The sequence below is a fragment of the Frieseomelitta varia genome, unplaced genomic scaffold, assembly GCF_011392965.1.
Source record: "Frieseomelitta varia isolate USP_RPSP 00005682 unplaced genomic scaffold, Fvar_1.2 scaffold_446, whole genome shotgun sequence".
NCBI lineage: Eukaryota > Metazoa > Arthropoda > Insecta > Hymenoptera > Apidae > Frieseomelitta > Frieseomelitta varia.
The window spans coordinates 26,762-52,899 of record NW_025110197.1 but is presented as its reverse complement, the minus strand read 5'-3'; the positions used below and the strand labels follow the sequence as shown (position 1 = coordinate 52,899).

Sequence of the window (26,138 nt, the reverse complement as noted above, 5' to 3'; positions counted from 1 at the left end):
AATTTTTAAAACAAAATAAATATTGCTAGAATCAATTAAATTACAAATAAATTACAAACAATTAATGTGTATTTTTTTCTTGTTATATTTTCCATAATGATATTTACAATGACAAATTTAAAAAATTTCTACTATATATTCTTTTATAATTCTATTAAATTTCTTTTGCTTAGTTACAGAAAATTTGGTACAGAACAGCCTTCATAATCATAAATCATATTTTAGGCACTTGTAAAACATTTAAGTACAATAAGTAGAATATCAATACAATATTAAACAAGTGAATACTTCTTAAAATAATACTCAGTATGATTTGCTTGTTTTTTTTTTTTTATCAATAATTTTGATAATGCAAAGATAACTTTTCTCCAAAATATTTAAATTTTCTGCTTTCTTGTGAAATATAATCTTTCTTGTTTATTTCAAACTATGTGATCATGAAAACGCGCATCTGAAAATTTGTTTCATTATTTTCTAATCAACAATCTTGAGATATTGAGATATTCAGATAATCTTCAGATATTTTTTTATGTGATTCATAAATTTAGAGAGACTAAAGGACATTGAAATCTCAATTTTTTATACTATTCACACTGTACTCTAAGCATTGAATTTTTTGTTTGAAGTTGTTCTTGATTTGTTTTTTATCTTATTTATTTCCTGATATTTAACATATATATTGGATACTAACATTTCAGCTAATAATTTTTTACAATTTCACAATAATGTTTGTAACTTTTAAAATTTCTTATATAAATTTGTTACTCTTCTATGACAGTTTGCTTTTGATTTAAAGGACTATGTAATACTTACTAACAATGTAATCTACTTATATTTAAAATTGTTTATTTGTTTTGAAAGCCGTTCTTTGAAAAATATTGGAAAAATGTATATCATATGATTGTTGGCAAAATGTTCTTAAAATTGAATTTTTTTTGTATTTATAAAAATTTTTATATTACTTTATATGTAATAAATATTTATTGTATCTTTTTTTTAAATCATCTCTGAATTCATTTACCACATGATTTGTATGTTGTATAATGCATTGTATGCACTAATGCATTTTTTTTTTTTGTATATTTATAATATAATACTACAGTAATGAGTAAATGTGATTATTATTAAACAGCGCAAGACAAGGACTATTCAATGATGGTTTAACCATGTTTATATATTCGGGGAGGTCATTTGACCATATCCTCTTGAGTCTTCTCATTACAGTTTGTCTGGATAAGTCTTTGATGAGTCTATTTTGATGATCTAGATTTTTTGTTTTGTGACTCGTTGCACATTGGTTTATTACATTTTTTTAGAGACAAACCACGGTGGATTTGTGATTTATCGGAGAATTTTTGACTGAAACGTCTATAGGATTTTTGTATTGGATGGCTTCGTGTACTCCCATAATTAGATTCCATATATGCAAATTGGAGTTTATATGCAAATTATTGTCTTGTATAATAGAAATTTATTTTCTAATGACAGTTGATTTTCTAGTAGCCAATACATTTTCTTTACTTTTAATATCAGTTGTTATTTTTTGGCCATAATATGAGTTTTCCATGTCAGTTTTTGGTCAAGATGGAGAACAAGATAATTCACTTCACTTTTAATTGGAATTGGGGAGTTATTATTATTCGTGAACAGGTATCTTTCCTAAAGGTAAAAATAATTTGGGAAGATTTGTCATTGTTGATTTTAACCAGGATTGTAGTTATATGATGTTAAAGTTTCATAGACGCAATGTTTGCGCTTTTGTGGGATGGTAATACAGCAATATCATCTGCTAAAGTAACGATTGCAGTCTCTTTCGTTTTTGGAATATTAGCTGTATATATAAAGTATAGAAACGGGCCTAGAACACTTCCTTGAAGTACTCTAGCCTTTATGGTTAGATATTGTGTTGTTTTGTTTTACTTGGAAGAAACTATTAGAAATATATGATTTCAAAATGAGGTAATAGTGAGTCGGCAAATTTCTTTTTCAGTTTGTATAACAATCCGTCATGCCAGATCTTGTCAAAAGCCTGTTGGATATCCAGAAAGACAGCTGCATATATTTTCTTGCTTCCAAGACTTTCCATAATTTTGTGTACTATCTTATGACATTGTTGAATAGTGGAGTGTTTTTCCCTGAAGCCAAACTGATGGTTAGGAATTATTTTTTCTAGTAAGACATTTTCTTTCAGTCTTATGAAGAGTAGTCTTTTAAACACTTCAGATAGCAGTAGAAGAAGACTTATTGGTCTGTATGAACTTCTCTCTTTGAGTATTATTTTCCAGCTAAATCAATGCATTTATGTATTAATATATTAATATATTAATCATTAAAAGCATTAAATTAAAATACATTTTTAATGGAAATTAATTTTATTTTAATTTATTCATATTAATTATCTACATTTTAATCTATAAAGAAATTAGTTATAACTGCATAACAAATAGTAATATAGCTGCATACTCATTGATAAATTTATAATATAAAATTATAGTATTCTTTTTGTAGCATATTGAGCAACTTAACTATGTACTAAACAAGTAATAGCATAATTGTTAGACAATATTCAATTATAATTAAATATTTGCTCCTCAAGATTTCATTTGGATCCAAAAAATTTCAATGATAACAATGTCCTTTTATAATCTAAGCTTACAAATAATGAATTTCTATAATCTTCAATATATCATATATATATATATATATAAACATTTATATCCATAAAGATACAAATCATATGTTACTGCAGCAACATTCTATTTCTCTTTAATATAAATATTTCCCCTTTTTAATTAGGATCTGATAAACATAAAAAAATATATAATTATTTTGTGCACAAAAATATAATCAGTAAAGATGTATTTTCCAAATTTCAAATAATTCTTACATTAGATCAAGACTTATCAAAAAATGTCGGAAATTTTTAATGTTTATACAAAAATACATTATTGTTTTGTTTAGGTCAACAATATTATCATATTTTTCAATAAAATAAATAAATTTCTTATAATTTTTACATTAGCATAATTATGTTCAAAAAATGTTTACAGTATAATTGTTTAAGTATAATTTTTAAAAAATTGATAGTAAAAGTTATTATTAAAAGTTAATATTAAGTGATATATAATGTAAGTACAATTTTTGGACATATTTCTAACAACATTTTGTAACATATAATATATATATGAAACTTATTTTTATTTTTATTAAAACATAAAAATATTAAAGTTAACCTCATGTTCGTATTTATTTCGTATTTAGTATAGTGAAACATATAGGTTATCAGAAAACTAATATATTAAGAAAAATTAATTTTCACATATTTCAAATATGGAAACTTTTCAAAAAATCGACTTATCGAAAATTTAATTTTTGATAATACTGCTGATTATTGTCAGGCATCCAGAAACTTATAATTCTATTAATACTAATTTCTATTCCCTTTTATTTTTATTAAAAATGAATAGTTTATTGCATTTTAATCAAAAGATAATATAAAAAATAAATATCATTTGATATATTACATACATTTTCAATGTTTAAATTTATTTATTCATTGCTTTTAATTTTTTATCGAATATTTATCATGTTTAGTATCACCATATGTATGTATGTACCTTAATATAAACTTTGATTAGTCAAATAACAGTTAATGTTTGCCATTCAAAAATTAATTGCAGTATAAAAATATTCACGATGAAAAATTTTAATAACAATTTTTTGCAAAATAGTTTCATTATTTTTGGTAATTTATATGTTAAGATTAATAGAGAGTGGAAAGAAAAGTTTGTCCGTGGCTATCATAGATGAATTCGATTTGATGGAAATATATGTAAAGAACTTGCCATAAAATTGAATTTTAAGGTCAAAATATTTTTTTTCTTTTTGTATTGTATCATGAAAGTGAAATTTTTCCCAGGAACCATGAATGGCAACCTAATAGTTCTCTTGAAAAATAGTAAAAAGTTTCTTAATCATTTAATGCTGTGGACACATGCGTGCTAATAGCGATTCTGACCGCGGGGTCAATTTTGTGGCAGGTTCTTGTCTATATGTATATCAAATCGAAGGTGTAGAATTCAACGGACAAAGTTTTCTTTCCATCTTGTACATATGTACGTCTATGTGTTGATGAAACATGACTTTGTTAGGAATATACCAATTTTATAATAAATTTATTATTATGATCAATTCATTGCAATGAATGATTAATTCATTTTAATTAAATATAAAATTGAAGAAGTATTTCAAATTAAATAAGTGTAACTGTAAAGTGTTTATAATTTAAATATTGAATAAATTTAATATAGTTTTAATTAATTATTCTTTAATTACAAGCCAATAACATTTTAATCAAAGAATGCTTCAAACTATTATCCAATTATTTTCTAATCATTACTTTATCTTTGATATTTGTTATCTTTTAATGAAAAATTGAAATTTTGTATTTGAGTTTATTAAATTTTTCTTTTTATTTAAATTATGTTTTTATTATATTATCTTTTCCTATTGTATTATTGTTCCTTATATTTAATTAAGTTATATATATTCTATTAATTATTTGTCATATAAAAGTATAAAAATATAAAACAAATATTTAACAAAATATATCTTTTACTATATTGCTTTTAATCTTAATCTATTTTTTTAGGTTTGATTTATATCTGCTACATTATAATTTATAGATAAAATTTTACAAACTATTAACTCTCAATTATTATAACTATATAAAACTATGGATAATATAAAACTTTTCAACAAATATTGAAACAATTAATTAATTAATTCTCTTATTCCCTATTATTTGTACATTTGAGTTTCAATTTACCAAATCATCTTTAGTTTTTTATAATTTTGCTGCTCCTTAATTTTTTTACTTTCTTCATATTTTTTTTTTTTTAATTATAGTGTATTTTGGCATATTTCTTTACTTTCTTCTAATATTTTTTTTTGTTTTTCTTTACATATTTTATTGAAAGCTGCAACATTCCTTCTTGTTTGAGAATCACTTCTGATGATCTTTTTTTTCTAGATATCCCCTTTTTATTTAATTTGCCTAATAGGTTACCTTCATCTTTTTTTTCATATATGTATTTCATGTTTATGTTTGTTTATGTTTGTTTATGTTTATGTTTATGTTTCATATATGTATTTCATGTTCATGTTTATGTTTATGTTTCATATATGTATTTCATGTTCATGTTTATGTTTATGTTTCATATATGTATTTCATGTTCATGTTTATGTTTATGTTTCATATATGTATTTCATGTTCATGTTTATGTTTATGTTTCATATATGTATTTCATGTTCATGTTTATGTTTATGTTTCATATATGTATTTCATGTTCATGTTTATGTTTATGTTTCCTATTCCAACAATTGAAAGTATTATTTCTTAGTAAATTTCTTAGTAAATTAATCTAGTAAATTTCCCTAGCTCCCATTTCTAGTAAATTTTCCTAGTTCCTATTTCTAGTAAATTTTCCTATTTCATGTTCATGTTTATGTTTATGTTTCATATGTGTATTTCATGTTCATGTTTATGTTTATGTTTCTTATATGTGTTTCATGTTCATGTTCATGTTTATGTTTATGTTTCCTATTCCAACAATTGAAAGTAGTATTTCTTAGTAAATTCCTTAGTAAATTAATCTAGTAAATTTCCCTAGCCCTCATTTTCTAGTAAATTTTCCTAGTTTCCATTTCTAGTAAATTTTCCTATTTCATGTTCATGTTTATGTTTATGTTTCATATATGTATTTCATGTTCATGTTTATGTTTATGTTTCTTATATGTGTTTCATGTTCATGTTTATGTTTATGTTTCCTATTCCAACAATTGAAAGTAGTATTTCTTAGTAAATTAATCTAGTAAGTTTTCCTAGCTCCCATTTTCTAGTAAATTTTCCTAGTTCTCATTTCCTAGTAAATTTCCTTCAGATTCATGGTATGTATCCACTTTAATATCTCATGAACATTCTTATATTTGGTTAGTTACAAATTTATCAAATATTTTTATTTTAACACGAAATTTTAATTTAAATTTTTAATAAATTTAATTAATTTGTTTTATCAAAATGTTAAATTACATTTAATAATATAAAAGTATTTTATTCTATTATTCATTCATAATAAATTTTTAATTTTTAAATTTTAGAAAAAATAAATTATACATTAGAAATATAATTAAAAATTTTGTAAATTTAGTAATTATTATTAATAATTTTATTTTTATAAAATCAAATTTGTCAAAAATTAAAAAAAGATTATTTCTGTAGAGGTTAAGAATTTTTTTTTTAAAGAGAAATAAATCCTTAAATTTACTAACATTTTTTTTCAATACTATATGCAATAGCAAACTTAAAAATCTAAATAATATATAATATTTTATAATACAGTAACAAAAATATAATTTGCTGAGAAACATTTAAACATTATAGAAAGATAACATAATGATATACAGTCTATTATTTCATTATAGATTACTGTTTGTGTTTCCAGATTATTGTTTTGATGACTGCATAGATGAATTTATCCCTAAACAAAAATTCCTATAGTTAATGCCTCAATGTGAAATGGATAGAAAAATAAAGTAAAATAGTGATATTCGAATCTAATTTGAAATGCTGATTTTAAATAATCTACATAAAAATAATTAAATATTAGGATTTAACATACATATCATAGAAGCATTTCTAAACTTTCAAGAAATGGTGAAGATAATCAGGCTCAGTTAGCAAGATAAAATTCTGATCAATTAGTGTCAACGGTGTTGATTTTAATAAAAAATTTTAGTTTTTTAAAACTTATATTAGACAAGAAGAATAGTTTAATTCTTGTTAAATGTACAAATATATTCATCAATTATGGTAAATACAAATTTATATGATTTATAAATACCATTGGCGTAGAAAATAACTTTGGACAAGCGGCCATGATTTCTGACGTTGCTAATGTATTACGAGTAGAACTACTAAGAAAATGGCCGGTAGCGAGTGTTGATCGGTTATATTGAAATCAGTATAAAATTTGATCAATCGTTTATATTAAAATCAGTGTAAGATTTATTATAATGAAATTAATTTGTGATTAAAATGAACGTTTCTTCTGTGACAAAACAAATTTCGTAATGGTATGTACTGATATGATTTTTCTTTATGTATAATAAATATTTGTAATAGCATGGAATCTTCAAGTTTGATTTAAAAAGACAATGAATTATCAGGTTTTTAAATAAGAGAATATTTAAACAAATTATTGTATTAATGCAAGAACACATTATATTATTAATGTTTTTTAATAATATAAATATATGGTATTAATAATATTATCTCTATTAATAATAGTTTCTTTCTCTGTATATTTTAGGTGATGAACTTTATATATTTAAAAGTTTAGAAACATCAGTATGGCAAGTCCTTCGCCACAATCATCTCCTATGCCTCCACCGCAAGCACCAAGTCCTATGGGCCCTCCTCAGCAGGCACCATCACCTTCTAACCCTCAAGGTAGCCCTATGGGTCCACCGCAGCACCATCCTCATAGTCCAACACAAGCCTATCAAACTGGTCCACCAATGCCACCTGGAGGTCCACCTATGTCTCAATCAACTCAACAACCTCCACCACAACAGCAGAATTATCCATCACATCCGCAACAAATGCAATCTGCTATGGGCCCACAGGTAAGAATAAAATAAGTATTAATGAGTATATCTTTCTTTCACATAGAAATAATGTGTTTTATAATTTATAAAAAAAATTTTAAAGAATAATTTTCTAATAGGTTAGGAAATAAAAACATATTTTTAAAACAATAGAAAAGAATTTTTATATTTATGTATTATGCTGTGAAATCTTATTCAAAATATTATAGATCAAGAATTAAATCCAGAGGTAGAGAATATTCTCTACATTTTTCATATAAGAGAAAGAGAATATTCTCTACATTTTTCATATAAGAGATAGAGAATATTCTCTACATTTTTCATATAAGAGATAGAGAATATTCTCTACATTTTTCATATAAGAGATAGAGAATATTCTCTAGATAGAGAAAGAGAATATTCTCTACATTTTTTTAATTCTCCAGAGATAGAGAATATTCTCTACATTTTTCATATAAAAAATATATCAAAAATATATCAGTTTTCAAGAAACTATATTAATGCATAACAACATTAATACATAACTGTATTAAAAAAAATTTATACTTTAAATATATGCTATAAATTATACCAAATTTATCATATTTAAAGTATTAAAGTATTTAATATATTTAAAATATATTATAGTAAAAAAAAAAGAACATTTCATATTACTTAATGTTGAAGTGATATTAATTACAAGAAATACTTATTATACTTTGTAATTTTATATACACTGGCTCACAAAAGTGTTCGAACACATGCAAAAAGTAACTGAAATAGTTAGAAAGTTATATATGTTAAGACTTAAACTTTCAAGATAGTACTATAATTGATATGAGATACAAGTATCAAGATAATACACATAAAATTTTAAGTTAATACAGATGTATTGTAAGGAGGTCACAAAAGTGTATGAATGGAAGAAATTAATTATATCTTACTTTATATTAATATTTAATTTCTTCTTTTACCTTAATTACTTCTATAGAACCGTGTTATACATCAAGTTCACTTTGGACTTAATACCCTTTTAATATTTTAAGGTTCTTCTATATCCTATACTTGTGTTATGCATCAAGTTGGACTTAATATTTAAAATTTTTCTAAAATTTTTCGTTTTAATTATTCTTTTGAACTACTACCATAATTTTTTAATCTTTAGTATATGTGATGTATTATACAGTAATTATTTTTGTATAGTCTTATCTTAATGTTTAAGGTCGTTATTCTGTTGAAAATAAAAATTTTCAGGCTTAATTTGGAAGCACTTTTTCTTAAATTATTCTTTAAAATGTGTAAATACTTTATTTAAAGTTCCTTCTATGAACATAATTTTCATAATTTCAAGTATAACTGCCATACATCCTTAAACCGTGTTTTACTATATTGATCATAAATTGTAAATATTCATTTCTATGTTTGGTCTTGTTTACATATATGTCTATTCGACTCATAAATATTGAATTTACTGTCATTGGAAAAAGTTATAGTGTTCTAGAAATTATTATTATTGTTTATTATTTATTTATTTCTTCTCTATTATTATTATATCTCTATCATATTCCTTTGCAAATTTTGATCGTTTAACTTTATTAATCTCTATTCATGAATGGCTACTTTGCCATTAAAATTATTCTTCCGGAATATTCTGCGACATAATTCATACTTTATATAGATAGTTTTAAGTGTCTTTTAAGTGTCTATTATCTACATAATAGACACTTTTTCCAAATTTCATTATTTATTAATAATTTGTTAAGAATAAGTTTTATTGCTGAAATAGTCGGATCTTTACTTCTGTCGTGAATAACAATCTTCTATTTTCTTTTACTTAACTTGTTCAATTGAGTTATATGATATTTGTTCGTTATTGTTTCCCCAATTTTTTATTTTTTTATAACGTAATTAATTTGGTAATTTTTAACATTTTATTTGGTAATTTTTCTATAGGCTTTTTTGTCTTGTATTTTCAACATAATCTGTTTTTTTGTATATTTTCATTTCTCTATAATTAGTAAGATATTTTCAATTTTCTATAAGCACGGCGATGCCCCACTAACGATGTAGTATTTACTCTATGATGTGAAATTACCATTATTTATATTTTCTGAAGCAAAACATTATTTATCCCATTCAGTTTTACGTGTTCGTACACTTTCGTGATTTCCTTACAGTATTTTTGTGTAATAAATTTCTACATACATCATTCAATTAATTTTAAATTTTATATGTTGAAATTATATCTTGATACTTGTCTGATAGCAGTTATAGTAAAATTTTAGTTTAACATACATATCTCTCTTGTTTCAGTTATTTCTTGCACGCATTCGAACATTTTTGTGACCTACTGTAGGTATTTACAATTATTAATAACTTTTTATGTACTTATAGAAAATTTCATAATATAAAATTGTACAAAAAAATTATATAAAATATTCAAATGCTACAATAATGCTTTCAATAATATGATGATAATATGTAAGACAATTTTCTACAAAGTTCTGTCTTTTTAATCATATATTGAAAAACACTTAGCATAAAAATCCACAGTTTAATTAAAATTAAATTATTTAATTAAAATTAAATTTAATATTAATTACAATTAAATTTAGTATATTTGATTGTTGATATTAGTGTTGATCTTAATGTTGTAATTATTTTATTGATAGTTATTTAAATGGAAAATTTTATGAATATTATATGAATATTATAGTACGTACACTTTAAAATTTCTAAATATCTTTTATGTTAACCTTTTTAAAAAGATTAATTAGCTGGTCAGCAATTTGATGATGATTGTTGTAATTCTTGATGATATTAAATCTAATTTCCCACCTAAAATTCTATGAAATAAGATTAAGATTTAAGAAATAATTAAGTCGAAGAAATAATTAAGTCGTAGCAAATGTAATTATATTGTTGAATTACAATTTATATTGTTGAATTACATATTTCCATAAATATTAAGATATTTGCAAAAACTAAGGAGAAATCACAACATGCAATTTTAATTTTTCGATAAAATTTTACACAATAGTGGAGCTTAAAAAAGAAAAGTCAATGATATAATATTTAAGAGTTAGGCATATGATATTTAAAATTTTTATATTTTAAATGCTTTTTAATAATTATTTATTTATCATGTCCACCTCATAGATATGGTCGTGTCTCCTATGTTGTCGTGTATGTATGTATGTATATATGTATGTATGTATGTATGTATATATTTATTTCAGCCTCTTTAGCCTTGAAATTGACTTTGGTTTTTATATTGCTTTCTCTTAATATTGCGCATTTCACATTGCATTTATTCTAAATTTTTATATGTAATATATTTGTATCCTATTTTGCTTTATCCTATACTTATATTTATCTTAACTATGCTATTCTTTTGTCTACTTAAGTATCTTAACCTAATTTTTTCATTTTATTTCATGTTTATTTTGTTGTTCTCTTCTTTCTAGGCCTGCATTATCTCTTGTTTCTCTTCTCTCTACCTCTCTTTATCTTTTTCCTTTCTATTCGCCTGAGCCATTTTACTGCTTCTTTCCCGCCCTCTTCGCTCAGTATCTTTTCCAGACTTGCATTCGTTGTCTCTATCTCTCTACAGTCTTTCCAATGCTCTGTTCCCTCTCCATCCTCGCACAATTGACATTTCTGTTCTTCTTCGCTCGCCCAAAATTTACTTCCATTTTCTAGGATGCTAGCATTTTCTTGCTCTGGCTATCATCTTCTGTTCTCCATTTTTTTTTCTCTCCTTCAGGTATTTTGGTAGTTCTCTTGTTACCAGATATTTATACTTTTAATTGTATCTCGTCTTCTGAATTTTGTTCCACTGCCTTTGTCTTTATATTTCCGCTTTTCTTTTCCTTAGTAATTTCTCGGCTGATTTCTCTTCTCTCCACAATTGTTCTACTCCTGTCTGGTTAAAACCGCATGTTTTGAGGTGATCTTGTCTTTCCTTTATTTTTTCTTGGTTCTCTTTTCCTGCTTTCCTTCTTTTATGCATTCTTTGACTATTCCTTTCTCTCTTTCTTTTTCTATTCTTCTTTCATATTTTATCGCTTTTTTTGCCAATCTAATCTTCAGTTTCTATGTTTTTGTTTCCTCCATGATTATATAGTCTGGTGTCCTGATGTCCAGACCTAACGTCCATTTAACATATTTTCTCTAATTCCGCTTTTTCCATCTCCATACTTCTTCTCCATAAGCCAGGATTCCCACGATTAAACTGTCGAATCTTCATTCTTCTCCCATAATCGTCTCTAAACATTCTCTCTCCTATTCCCTATGCATGCCACATTCGCTTTCTTTGCCACATATTTTATGTGTTCATTGTACTTCCCGTTATTCTTAAGTCGGTACCCTAGATATGTGAATTATGTAACTTGTTCTATTGCCTTATCGTTCCAATTTCATGTCCCTTTCTTTTTCCTTCATCTTAGACTTGTTCTCATTTAGTACCGGCTTCTTTCCGTCTAGATATTTCTGCAGCCTTCTCATTATTTCCTTCATCTCTTTTTCTTCGTTTGCTAGTAGGACTATATCGTCTGCGTATGAGAGTGACCAAAACTTTTCCCCCCCCCCCCCCCGTCTTGTCCCTTTTTAAACTCTTCTTCTATGTCCGCTATGAAAATTGTAAATAGTGTGGGGTTGAGTGGACATCCCTGTCTCACCCCTTCTTCTGTCCAGAATTCTCTTGGCATCTCTTCACCCGCCTTGATCTTATTCCTTGTCTCTGTGTATATTTCTCTAAGCCTATATCTGCCTTTTCCATAGTTTCCCATAGCTTTTCTCTGATTATTTTATCGAAGGCCTTATTATACCGCCCTTAAATCTATGAAAAAGATGTACAGCTTTCCTTTCTTCTTCTCTATTGCTTTCTCTGTCACGTGCTATAATATATATATGTTATCTATTGTCCCCCATCCCTTTCTGAAATCTGCTTGGGTATCTGGCAGTATCTTTTTTCGCAGTTTCGATCTCTTTCTTGATTCTATCATTTAGTGTCATTGCATATATTTTATATGCGGTACTGAGCTATGTCACACCTCTATAGTTTTCTACCGCCTCCCGGTTCCCTTTTTTATATATGGGTGAAATTATTTCTGCTCTCTATTCCACCGGCATTCCTTCTCCTTCCCAAACCTTTTTGACTAGCTTCATTATTTTTTGTTTCGTCTGCTCTTTCGTGTACTTCCATGCTTTGCTCGGGATATTATCTTCCCCCGTTGCTTTTCCCTTCTTCAGTTTCATCACTTGCTTTTCTATCTTTTCTGTCCTAAGTCTTTGCTCACCTTCTGTCTCCCCTTATCTGTTCCCTTTCCTTTTTGCTTTCCGATCCATTTAAAAGTTCCATAAAGTGCTTTCTCCATTCTTGGATTTTAATTCTTGCACTGGCTGGCATTCTTTCCTTTCTTCCTCTGTGATATAGTCCCAGATTTCCTTTTCTGACTTCGCTCTCTTGATTTTTTCTAATTCTTTCTCTGTCTTCTCCCTTTGTTTCCTTTCGCACATTCTTCTGAACTCCGCTCTCTTTTTCATATATGTTTCTTTCTCCCCTTTATCCTCCTTCCATTTCTTAAGTAGCCTTTTTACTCTCTTATTCTTGCTGCATTCTCTATCCCCACCATCTCTTATATCCTGTACCTTTGTTTCTCTTTCTTCATCTCTCTTTTGTTACTCCTTCGACTGCCTCTTTTATTTCTCTCCATCTTCCGTCTAAAGAATCTCGTTTGTATTCCTTCTTTCTTGTTATCTCATCGTATTTTCTTATACTTTTCTCATTCCATTTTATTCTTTTTTTCACCTCCTTCCCCTCCTTCCCTTTTCTTTTTTTTTGTCTTGTATCCTAATTTGCTATATAGTGGCATATGATCTGATTCTATTCTTTCTAAAACTCTGAACTCCTCTGTCTTGTCTATTCCTTCCGTGTTTACTATTGTGTAGTCGATTATTGTGTGCCCCGTGCTGCCCACGAACGTGTATTCTCTTTTTTTCATCGCCCTTAACGTTTCCGTTAAGTATATACCATCCGTTCATTTCTACTGCCCTTACCAGCTGTTCCTCCTCTCTATTGCTCCTCTTGTCTCTTGATACTCTTCTTTAAATTTGCAAGCAGTAATGCAGTAGTGAAGCTGATAGTGTAGTAAATTCATATCCGGAGATTTCAGGGTTCGAATCCTCCCAGGGAAAGAATATTTTTGTACTATCTTTACTTTTGTTTTCTTTTTTTTTCTTTTAAGTTCTCTTGTTTTTTTATGTAGAATACTGTATTTTACATTTTTATAGTAACCCCAATTATTAATTTAAAATCAGAAAATTTTAATATAAAATATAACGTCGAACATTACAATTTTTAATAACTAATATTTTGCAAAAGAATATTACAATGTCTAGTATGATAAGCGTCATAAAAGTATGAAAAGCATAAGTATACCTGGTAGTATGAACATTTTATAATTCTCATATTATTACACGAACACTTTGCCTTTCTTACATCGTTTGGAAAGCACATTTGGTTTACATTGAAAAATATGAATTTATGAGATATTAATTTTCTTGCGTACCAGAAATATTTAACTATTGCATTGAAAACTGGTGCAGATAATTGATTATGAATCAATGAATGAATTTTGATAGCGTCTTCTCTACGTTCGAAAGTTCATGATTATTTTGTAAAATTTCTATAGCATTCTATAAGAAGTTTGGGGATGGAAAGAGATAGGAGATCTCGAAAGGATACACAAAAAGTACATAAAATGGACGCTAGGACTAGACAGAGGAATAAACCTGATTATATAATATTGGAGGAAGCGAACAGAACAAAAATGAAAGTAATGCAGGCAAGGAGAGCGATGGAGTATGAAGAAAAAATAGAGAGGGATAGAGAAGAAAGCATTGTCAAGTGTGTTTAAACGAAAGAAAAGCAGGGAAGGGAAATAAGGAAAATCTTAAGGACAGGTTGGACCATTTTAAAAAATACGGCTTCAGCCAGGAAGGCGTAGACTTACTATGGAGAGAAGGAAAACCGGCAGGCGAAGTTCTAAGAAATAGAGAAATAGAGGTGGAGAAACAAATGCACTGGACCCAAATCAAGGAAACCAGATACAATAGAAGATATACTTGACACCCGGAACTTTGCCAAAATATTTAAGAGAAAGGAGAAGGAACGGAGAGCAGAGAATATTGGCTAGAGCGAGATGCGGTTCTACTGAAAATGCCAACAAGTTTTGGGCAAAGGAAGCAGAGAGAGAATATCCGCTATGTGAAAAGGAGGAAGGAACGTTTGAGCACTGGAGACAATGCAGAGAATTATAAGAAATCGGTCTCAACATGGAAAGGATCCTAGCGGGAGAGGGTGATGGTGAAACGGTCTGGTTCAGAAAAATAGAAAAAGAAAAAGAGAGAAGAAGAAACAGAAAACCAAATATAGAGACACAACTAGAGTAAAGAAAATACAGAACCAAAGAGAAATATATTAAGTGTTAAGGCATTGTGCATATATCATTTTCTATTAGTCCAATTAGTCTATTTATAGTATAAAGTTTGGGTTAAAGTCTGGCAATACTAGTATGTAAGGGAAAAGAAATAAGAGAACACTTGACAACTAAGAGAATTAAAAGGGAAAATAAAATGTAAAGAATAATGTAAGTAATGAGGTCTATTTCTAGGCCTAAAGGCTGAAATAAAGATTCATTCATTCATTCGTTCATATAGCATTCTACAATAGGGACATTATAAAATTGTAATAATGGTGATATAACTAGGGACATTATAAAAATATAAACCACAATATTCTATATAAAAAAAACAAAGAAAAGAAAGAAAACAAAAATAGAGATAATAAAAAAAGAGTTCTTCCTGTGGGAGGATTCGAACCCTAAAACTTCCGGGTATGAATATATTATACTACAGCTTCACTACTACATCACTACCTCCAACTTTAAGAAAAGAAGTATGTGTAGCTGTGATAGAAGATTAAAACATTAAATATCTCTGTAAATAATGAGTATTGAACGGAAATGCTTTGACATAGTCAAATTATTTTTACTTTAGAATCCACATACCAAATTTTATTAAAATCGACGATCCAGCAACTGTGATCTCTCCTTGTCAATTAAAGACCCCGCCCCTTCTTCCTCTTCCAGGCATTCCTCGCATTCGTTCCATTTATACCATTTTTGTTCCACATATTTTCATATATCTAACTATCGCCTTTTTTTCTCTCTTTCCTTTTCTTTCTTACAATCTGTCTTAGTCTGCTTTGTATTTCCCTTTGCTTCATTGTCAGATTATCCTCTATGTAAACTTCGGCTTTTAAATTCTTCTTTTTTGACATTACCTCTCTTTTCACTTTCCAGTCCGTTAGCTTTGCCACTACTATTTCTCCCCCTTTCTTATCTCCTATCTTTCATGCCGCTTCTATTCTTACTTCCGCCTTTAAATTTTTCTTTATAAAATCTTTTACCTCCTTCGTTGTTTCTTCTCCTCCCATTTCGCTCCCCTTATCGTTACATTTCTTTTCCTGCTTTCCCTTTCCTTCCTTTCCTTCTTTCAGCTCCAAGGTTATTCTTATTCTTCTTTCTAGTTGTTTTCTCTCCTTCTCCCATTCTTCTTTCTCTCTTCTTTCTTCTTTCCATGCCTCTCTCTTCTCTTTTATTTCTACTCTCAACTTCCTTTCTGCTACATATTTCTGCATCATTTTTTCCATTGTATCCTCCCGTGTTTTCTCCTTGTCATTTATCCTTGTCATATTTCCTTTCTTATTCGGTCCCCATCACTACTATTTCCACCAGACGTCTCTGCCTTCCTTCCTTCTGTAGCATTTATAAAGGTAATTTCAATACTACAAATAAATAAGAACTTCGACTTGAGTAACTTTTAATAAAAATTATAATAAATATAGCAAAGCAAAAATGGATACTTGTTTTCTATAAATGATAATTAAGGAATGAATAATTCTAACATCAATGAGACATAATTGATGTGTTTGTTCACTGTTCTGTGCATCATATATAATACATAATATTCTTTTCTGCTACATACTGTGTACTACTTATATGTAATACACATACTATGTTCTTTGATGCATATGTACAATCAGTGATAAATAAGTTTTATTTAAAAGATACTTAGAAATAACATTAATATAATTAAAAAAAATTAGATTTATTTATTCCTTTTTTTTTTTGCAATCAGAGAGTGAACCACCCTGTGACTCCCTCTGTCATCCAACTCAAAGAAATGCATAATATTCTCCCCTTTCTTTTCTCTCCCCTTCCAGACCATTTTCACCCTAGTCCTCTCTTGGCGCCCGATTTTTCTGAACCTCACATTTCTCTTTGCCTGTCACTCTCGTCTTTCTCATCTTTCTCACTGCCCTTTTCCACACTTTCTTATTTCTCCAAGCAAGGCTCCTCTTTTCCTTTCCTATTTCTATATTTTTTGCTTATTTCTGACTTCTCTTCCCTTACTTTTTCATAACTTTTTATTTACCGTGTCGATTAAGCTACCGGACGATCTCGATTGTCGTTTCTCAAATTTATTTATTAATTAAATTATAAAGTACAACATAGGAAAGGGACTTTTGGTTTGAAAGTGGAAGTGACAGATGAATAATTCTAACACATCAATTATGTCTCAATTATATCTTTCAGTCACTTCCATGATTGATATTTTATATATGTAGAGATATAATATAAATGTTTATTTAATAAAATGATAATAGAACCACAAATAATTAAACAAGACAAATAACATTCAAACAATACGAATTAACAACTCAAATAAATTCTTTTAACAACACAATTTTCACTTTTAACAACTCTCTCTCTCTCTCTCTCTCTGTCTGTCTCTCATAACTCTCACAACTCGGTTTTTCAACTCGCTCGACTCTTTTTGTTCAAAAAGAAGTGCTCCATGCCTACGTTGTGCTTTTCGTATCACATTCATATTTTATCGTATTTCTGTGATCAACAAACAGGCCATTTGTTATATTATTTAAACATAACTAAAATTATAACTACAGATTAATTATAATAATCAATACTACGTATGTTATTATTTGATTCCATGAATGCTATAAATTTTTAATATAATAATTTTTCTATTTAATTTAATTTAAATTTTTTCAGTGAAATTTAAATTAAAAGACAGGACAATTATTTATATTCTCACTGATTTCAATAAGCTTGATATATATTATAAGGAGCATGATTCTAAATAATTTTTCCCTATAAATTTAACTGTTGTTCAGCCTTAATTTCCGAAATATTCGTAAAATACCGTCGGTACTACTATAATCAATCCTGCCATTGAATAATTAGGATAGACTGGACATCAAATGGGGTTTCTTGTCTCAGGGTATGAAATACCGACCACGAAAAAAAATTACTGGTTTTTTTTAGCGAACTCTACGCTTACATAACGGTGAATTTGAGAATTGTGTCAAACAAAATGATTGTTATACAGTGTATCTCTAACACAGACGGGATATAAAATATGTACAAAGCATTTCGTCTAACTGAGTACAGTGAAATATCTCGAAATGGGTTGAAGCTACGAAAAAAGTGTTTATACAGAAGTTGTTCAGTATAAAAAGGTGTCTTATGTAGTATCAACAATTTTTTCATTCATATAATGGTGGAAGATATTTCAAGGTCAACTTGATTTTTTTTAAACTAGACCATACATTTTCTTATTCGTATTACGACAGCTGGTTTCAATACGAATCCAATGTTGTACCATTTCTTCTAATTAGTCCCAATTAAGAACGATGACATTTGCGTTAGTTTACGTGACATTCGGCGCTGTCATCTTATGCAGACGCGACCTGATGCACGATGTAATACGCTCATCTCATCATCCATAATTTAGGACTAACTGAAAGAAATGGTACAACATTATAGGTCATGAATAGCTTTTGTATAAACATTTTTTTCGTAGCTTTAACACATTCCGAGATATTTCACTGTACACAGTTAGACGAAATATCCTGTATATCTTGTCTATGCCTTCTGATGCAAGAAATCAGGATATAAAATTCTGTTTTATATATATGCATCTATGTACACATCACAAAGAGCTTTATCCGTGTTTTAATATTAATATACATTTCATGTACATAACTATTTATACTTCATTATTTTTAAAAATAATTTTTAACTAACCACATTTAAAATTATTTTGATTGGCAACTGATAATTGACTAGCGTATATTTATTTAGTTTTAAATGGCCATCTGTTGGATCGATTGTAATTCATAAAAGGAAATTATTCACTTTTAATTAATACGTATATTTCGCTATTGGTACAAGTTTACTGTCCGGATTCTTATTACACATAGGGTAAGGTCAATACGCTTGAGCTTATATAAATATTACATACACACACACACACACATACCACATACATAATAATTGAACAGTTAACCAACACGAGATGTCGCGATTACATCAGATCGGTAAGGTAGATTTAACACCATCGATCGAAATAAAATTCGAAGTACGTGAGATGTGAAACTCCAAAGATATAAAATCTTGGCTTCGAGAATTCTCTGTTTGGAAGGTAGAATTTTAATTTTATGAAATCTATTATATTTATTATATAAAATAAGAACAATTAGCAGCTAACGTTAGGCCGGATGCAGACAACCGATTTATGGCAAATTACCGCAACAGCGATTCTTTTGAAAGAACAGAGATATAATATTCTCTTATTTTTTTTTTTTTTGAAACAAAAGAACTTTGTGTCTCTGTTCCTCCAAAGCACCTCTGCCCTCAGACTCCTTGTTCCTGCACCGGGCCTAATTCGAGCGTCTAGAGTAAACAAAAGCACACACAAATGCAACTCTCAATAAGCGCAAGTATATGTACATATACTTGATAAATTTTCAAACTCGATCCTCTCGAAAACGAAGCATCTTACACAGAAATTTTGTTCTACATTGTTTGCTTATTTTCGCATGTAAAATAATCTGTTAATTATTATTTCCTTTCACATCTAAAACTAGTTCAATTCGGATAATACTTGATAAATCTTCAAAAGCAACTTTCTTGAAAACAAAGCCTCAAATAAAAAAAATTTTATTTTATATTTTTTTTGTGTTATTTCGACGCATCCTGTATATAAGATGGAATCATTTAAATATTTCCGCTATTTTTTGTTGTACACTTTCCGAGGACAAAGTTATACATACTATTTTAAATAATAAATAGTAATAGTAATGTATTTTATTTAAGAAACAAATTTTTTTTCAATGATCATTTATTTACAAGATCTCAAGATCATTGTTATTTTTTTTTGTAATTAAGCCATATTTATTTTTGCATATTCTTGTAGAGCGCGAAAAAACGAATTCAAGTATCTATAGAACTATTTCGATTATTTATTTTTGAATATAATTGGAATTCCTTTCGAAAGTTCCGAAAACTTCATCCGACATCTCATCACGTATGGTATTTCGAGTCACACAGCACACTCATAAGCATTCATCATTAGAAAATCTTTGAAATTCATTGATGTTTCGGGTCTACCAAGTGTTTAAAATAATAGCCATTTGCTGCAATGCAAGAAAAACAAAAACTAAGCGATCATCTACTGTATTATCGTTTGCAATATGAGTACAGTTTATGTTTGGGTATGAATACGTAAATCAGCGTGTGTGACTCGCGATATTGCATGAAGCTTAAAGAAATTCTAAATATATTCAGACAGAATATTTCAAAAATAAATAATCAGAATGATATAGTTCTACAGAGCATTGAATTCGTTTTTTCACATTCTTCCAAAAATAAAAATATAGAGTAATCACAAAAAAAATAACGATGACCTTGAGAGCTTGTAAATAAATGATAGTTGAAAAAAATATTTCAAGCATTATGTTTGTTTCTTAAAATAGTATAACTTTGTCCTCAGAAGTTTTTTTGTAAAACAAAAAATAATGGAGATATCTAACTGATTCTATTCAACAAAAAATAATGGAGATACCTAACTGATTCTATTCAAGGAAATGTTGCAGGTATTTAAACAAATGAAATTTAAATAATCTTCATTTTTAAATCTACAATTCTATTATATTTATACAAAGACATTTCTTTATTAAGTACTTATATTTAAATTTATTATTATTGAGATCTTTCTCTTCACTCAAAAAATTCTTCATTAATGAATTATATTCTATTTTTTATTTATTAATGAATAATGCTAAAGAGATGCATGTGTGAAAAAAAATCAGTGGATGAAATTTGTTGTTTTATGTATAGAATCTAATAATCTGTGGTGATTCAGCAGTTACTTTTAGAGAGAAATTGTTTTTGTAGTTGTTTTTTCATCAATAAATTTGAAAATTAATTTTCCTTTTTGTACAACACTGTTTTCTTTTTTTAACATATTACTTATGTTGTGAATATATTTTTAATAATTGTTTTTAAATCATCTTTTATCTTTTGATCATATTCTGTAACAAGATCCCAATCAATTCCTTTACTTACACGGAGATTTAATCATCTCAGTCCTTTATCTTTAATGTGCAACAATAATAATATATGTAATTTTTTTCAATATCATGATTCCTTCATATTTTATATTAGCACAATATTCACTAGTAATTTAATTAATTATTAAATTATATATTATTATTAATTTAATATATCAGATTAATATTGAGGTTAGTGTTGTATTGAGATAGGTCTATATAGTTTAGAATGGAGAAAAAAAATAAGATGGAAGAAAAATGCTGAAATGAAATCTATCATGAAATCTTTCTGAATGAAAATTTAACATTTGATGTAGTATTTAATGGTTATACATATATTATTAAAAAATATGTAATGTCTTTAAAATAAAAAATTCTAGGATAAGAGTTGTAAATATTTTTAAAAAATAATATATTCCATTGAGATGATAAATTAATATAGTAACATAATATTTTATTTTAGTATTGCAAAATTATAATTCACTAGAGTATCTTTATAAAATGAAAATTCAAATTTCTATAAGACATAGATTTAATTTTGTTTTAATTTGAATTTATTAAAGTTTAACATAAAATAATTATAGAATACATAAAGAGCTCATTTATTTACTATTTGTTATTGAACAATTTTGAATATATCAGTAATTACATACATATATAGAAAAGAATATATTATCTTACTGATTTCAATGATTTTTAAATATGTTATAGAAGATAATATCTTACGTAATCTTTTTCTATATATGTAACCACTATTCGGTTTTGTTTTTCGAGATATTTGATAAATATTTATTTGCAGTTTAGTGACTGTATTTTATTACAATATATTTTAAAAAATTTTATTTTATTACTAAAAGAATTCAATCGGAAAAAGTAATGTCATCTTGTCATCTATGAACTATATATAAAAAGATGAATTCAAGAGCTATAAACTTGCATATTTTACAAATTCTTCAAATATTAATTATAGTAAATAGGATTGCCTCCACATGATCTTATAAAATATCTACCTTCATCTAATTGTATAGGCAACATCAATGTATTATATCTAAAAATTTTTATTAATATCTCACCGTTAAAATTTTATATTCCTTTTCCGTATCTCCTCAAAGTTTCATCTTATTCTGATGAATGAGTTATACCATACTACAGCCAATATTAGTAAAAAAGATAGAATTTAATATCTGATCAGGCACGGAACGGTTATGAAACAATTCAATTGGGACATTATTACTAATTATTTGATGCGTATGTGTGTATAGTGCAATGTTTGAGACAAGTATTCCTTCCGGCATTTTCAAAAAAAATGTTTTGACTGAAATAATGATACGTGATCGAAGCTGTTGGAACGGAGACTTTCGTATAATATGCATGTAATACAAGCAAAAGCTTTCTACAAGTCAGAGTTAGCTAGAAACTACAGTTTTTTATACAGTCAGAAAGAGGAAATCTGAAGCGATAATGACATTGAAGATTCTGAAAGAAAATAGAGAGAAACGGTGAAGTTGTAGAAAACCTATTTCCTCTCTGATTTTGATGATTTTTTAATATATTGTGGAAATCAATATTTTAAACAACTTTTTCCTGTACATATAATAGTAATTTTCAAGATATTTGCAAAAAACTGCTAATATTATTTTGAATTCTGTCCATGTGTGGATCTGTGACAGTCAAGTATCCAACATATCAGCTATGGCTGGTCCAATGCATTCAATGTTACAGGATTACTAATCACATGCACATACATATAAACAAACATTCGTATTCGCATGCATTGACATTTACACTAAAGACATACACTTCATGAGGAAACATATGATATATATATATGAAATTATCATGAATTACCTGTGTTATAGAAAACAATTTTTCCTTCTTCCGTTCTTTCACAAGTTATTTAAAGTTATAGTATTTACGAAAATAAAAATTATATTTATTTCCAGTCTTAATTGCTTAAATTATAGGATGCATAGTATTTTTTACAAAAAGTCAATACGTAATCTTTTATTAATAGCGTGTTGTGTTATCTTTTTTTTGTATAACTTCTAACATTCTCTTTGTCAACAATTTATATAAATTTTTTATTGTTTTTTATTTTAAACATTTCCGTTTCTTCTCCAAACACATTTTTAATTTATCGATACTATTAAATTGTTTTCTTTTAGAATATATATGTCTTGCTGATATTCCCCAATAATTTTCAATAATATTTAAATTCGGGGACCTTGCTGGTTATGAAAAAAACTCTAAAAATAAATTTTTATTATTTTTATTATTATTTATTTATGCACACTTGAATCATTCTGCTGAAAAATTTTTGTTTAGTTATGCTTTGTGAATATTTCGATAATTGTTCATTAATGATGTTTATATTCATATGTGCCCGTGATTATAAAAGTGGCTTAAGTCACAGTTTATATTTTTCGCTTCGAGATATTTAAAGGTTTGCGTTCGAATGAATTAAAAATTTTTACAGTATGAAATAAAATATTTCAGGAAATATTTGGTTTTGTAAGATAAGAATTTATTATGATTATGAAATTTTGTGCGTAGCTTATAGGGAAATATGATTTTTAAAGAAATGACTTAGACCATTGAAATAACTTAGATCATTTTCAAAATTAACTCAATGTCTTAAAACTGACTTGCAACAATAAAAAACAACAAATTTTATTACAAAAAAAAAATTTAATTCAAATCTATTAATTCACATTTTATAATTAATTTTTATCATTTCTGATTTTCTCCTTATCCTTCGGAAATGAGATTTTGAGTCGAGTGAAATATTTTTGGTAAATTGGTGGGATATAAGGTAGTAAATCTTTGTATTTTTCTTCTGTTATTGTTTTAATGGTGGTGTATAATGGAATTACATAAGTGGATATTTTGGTATTTTTTTGGTCTGCTTTTTTTGAGTGAAAGATCTAAAACATGGAATCGTCAGCATCATTTAAACAAGTTTTATGCCTCTAATATGGGGCATTATTTAAAAATTGAATCCATTATATTTTCAATCAAGAAAATTTTGTACCAAAAATGGATTTTTTTTTCTACACAGTTCTGTTAGTTCATAATAATATTCAGGGATGTATAAGTAATTCGCTTTTCTTATTCTCATTTCTATCGAGACAAAATCACGATCATTCTGGTTTTTTCCTCATCCTGGATGAATGGCCAGGTACCAAAATGATCTACTATTTCAATGTTGATTGAACAATTTTCATTTATGTTAGTGCTATTTTAATGTTACGGTTTTGACTTGAACATGCATCATTGCAAGCTATTATTTGTTTTTGAGTTGTAATATTCTTAATATGCTTTAAAATCAGAGACTGAAAACCGAAATATTTTGAGGTTTAGGTATTATACCGGTAAACTGAAACCGAAATATTGTGTATACCGGTATTTGGGAAATCGGTTTTAATACCGGTATATATCGGTATGGTACCGCTTTCCTGACGAAAACACATTTTTCATTTTCTACGTACAGTGACTCTTATTAATATTCGGACATCATGCTATTCAAAATATTGTTGTGAATTTCGATTGTTTATAACAATCTGTAAATTTGGATTAATTTTTTAATAATATAATAGAACATTCATTATAGTTTATAGTAACATAAATTTTATTTATTTATTGCACATTTTTCTGCTGTTGGAAAAACTCGGTTCCCATCTCGGACATCTCCCTAATTGGCCGAGTCGTTTCTGGATTTTAACCGATTAGGTTTTTTCATGAAATTGCGCCGCCTACTCCTTGCGTTCGTAACGCGCTTTTTCTGAGAGTGGGATTGCAATTTCGCGATTTTCCTAATTTATGGCGGTGTAGCAGGGTTTTCTCTCCAAGTGTTTTCCAAACGTAAGTCTGGATTGGCCCTTGGAAACTTAGGGTTTACGATGCTTCGCGGAAATACTATTGTGGCCGAATTACTAAAAACTTCGAGTGCAGATGTCTTTAAGAAATAAACTTGGCCTTCACAATTCAATAGCATAGGCGACATGTGAGTCGTAAATTCTCCTAATTGCATGTCTGAGAAAACGACTTTCTCCGACATCTGCTATCCGCTAATATAAATAAAATAAAATAAAAAAACTGATAAAAATAAACAAAGTGTACGTCTATAAGCGTCGTCAAATTTACTATCGGCTTTATGAAAACATTTAATCATTGTCTCCTTTTCCTTTTCTAATATCTTAATATTTTATTTACATTAATATTTTATTTGCATTGCAATTAATTGTCATTTTTTGTAGAAAATTGCCAACCATTCTGTACAAATCGTCAGAGAGACAAATCTATGACAAGAGAAAGTTATTTTTGAGTTTCCATCAACCATCTGCGTAACATATGTACGTAGGTAATACGTACTTTTTTTCGAAATTAATTTAGTTTTTTCAAAAGGTCAAATGTGTTACCCTGACGTAAATTTCGTCATTTTTTTAAATACGATACGACATCGATGGGCACGTTTCTTAACTTCTGTAGAAAATCCGTAGAAAATCGTAGAAAATCTAAACGGCAAACAGAACTCACTCTTTCGTATGTGAGTTGCTTTTTCTTCCAGGTGTTCTAAAGATGTGCCTTTAGATTGTTTTATGTTAGAGAGTTAGTTATCTCTTTCAATAACTTTTTTGTTGAACGAGTTGTCATATTTGAAATACAATCATAATAAAAGAAATACAGTCATAATACAGTCATAATAAAAGAAAATCAGAATCAAAAATAAAAGAAAACAGTATAAAATATAATGCATAAAATTAGATGCTGAGTAAATAAAATTTCTTCACTCTTTTTCTAACTTGATTACTTTTACACTTCATTGTTTTCTCTAAGGCTTTCAAAATAATACTGTCATCTGATTTTCATGATACTGTCTTTATTACTGTTTATAATGTTGCAAAAATATTCGTCATAGATAGCATATTCTAAGAATTTTAGGGTATTTTATTTTATTTTAGATTATTTTAGAAGTTAGCTGAAAGTCGGTTACTTATCACATCTAATAATG

At 27.5% G+C, this 26,138-nt stretch overlaps 1 protein-coding gene across 1 annotated transcript in view; it reads left to right on the top strand.

The window, feature by feature from the left end:
- The first annotated feature begins 6,980 nt into the window (after positions 1-6,980).
- Positions 6,981-26,138, top strand: part of LOC122532269 (ATP-dependent helicase brm-like) — a 34,909-nt gene continuing 15,751 nt past the window's right edge. Inside the window, exons 1-2 of the mRNA XM_043660881.1 lie at positions 6,981-7,134; positions 7,371-7,686. Of these exons, the coding sequence (XP_043516816.1) occupies positions 7,411-7,686 (276 nt within the window). The 5' untranslated portion in view covers positions 6,981-7,134; positions 7,371-7,410. The remainder of the gene's footprint in view (positions 7,135-7,370; positions 7,687-26,138) is intronic.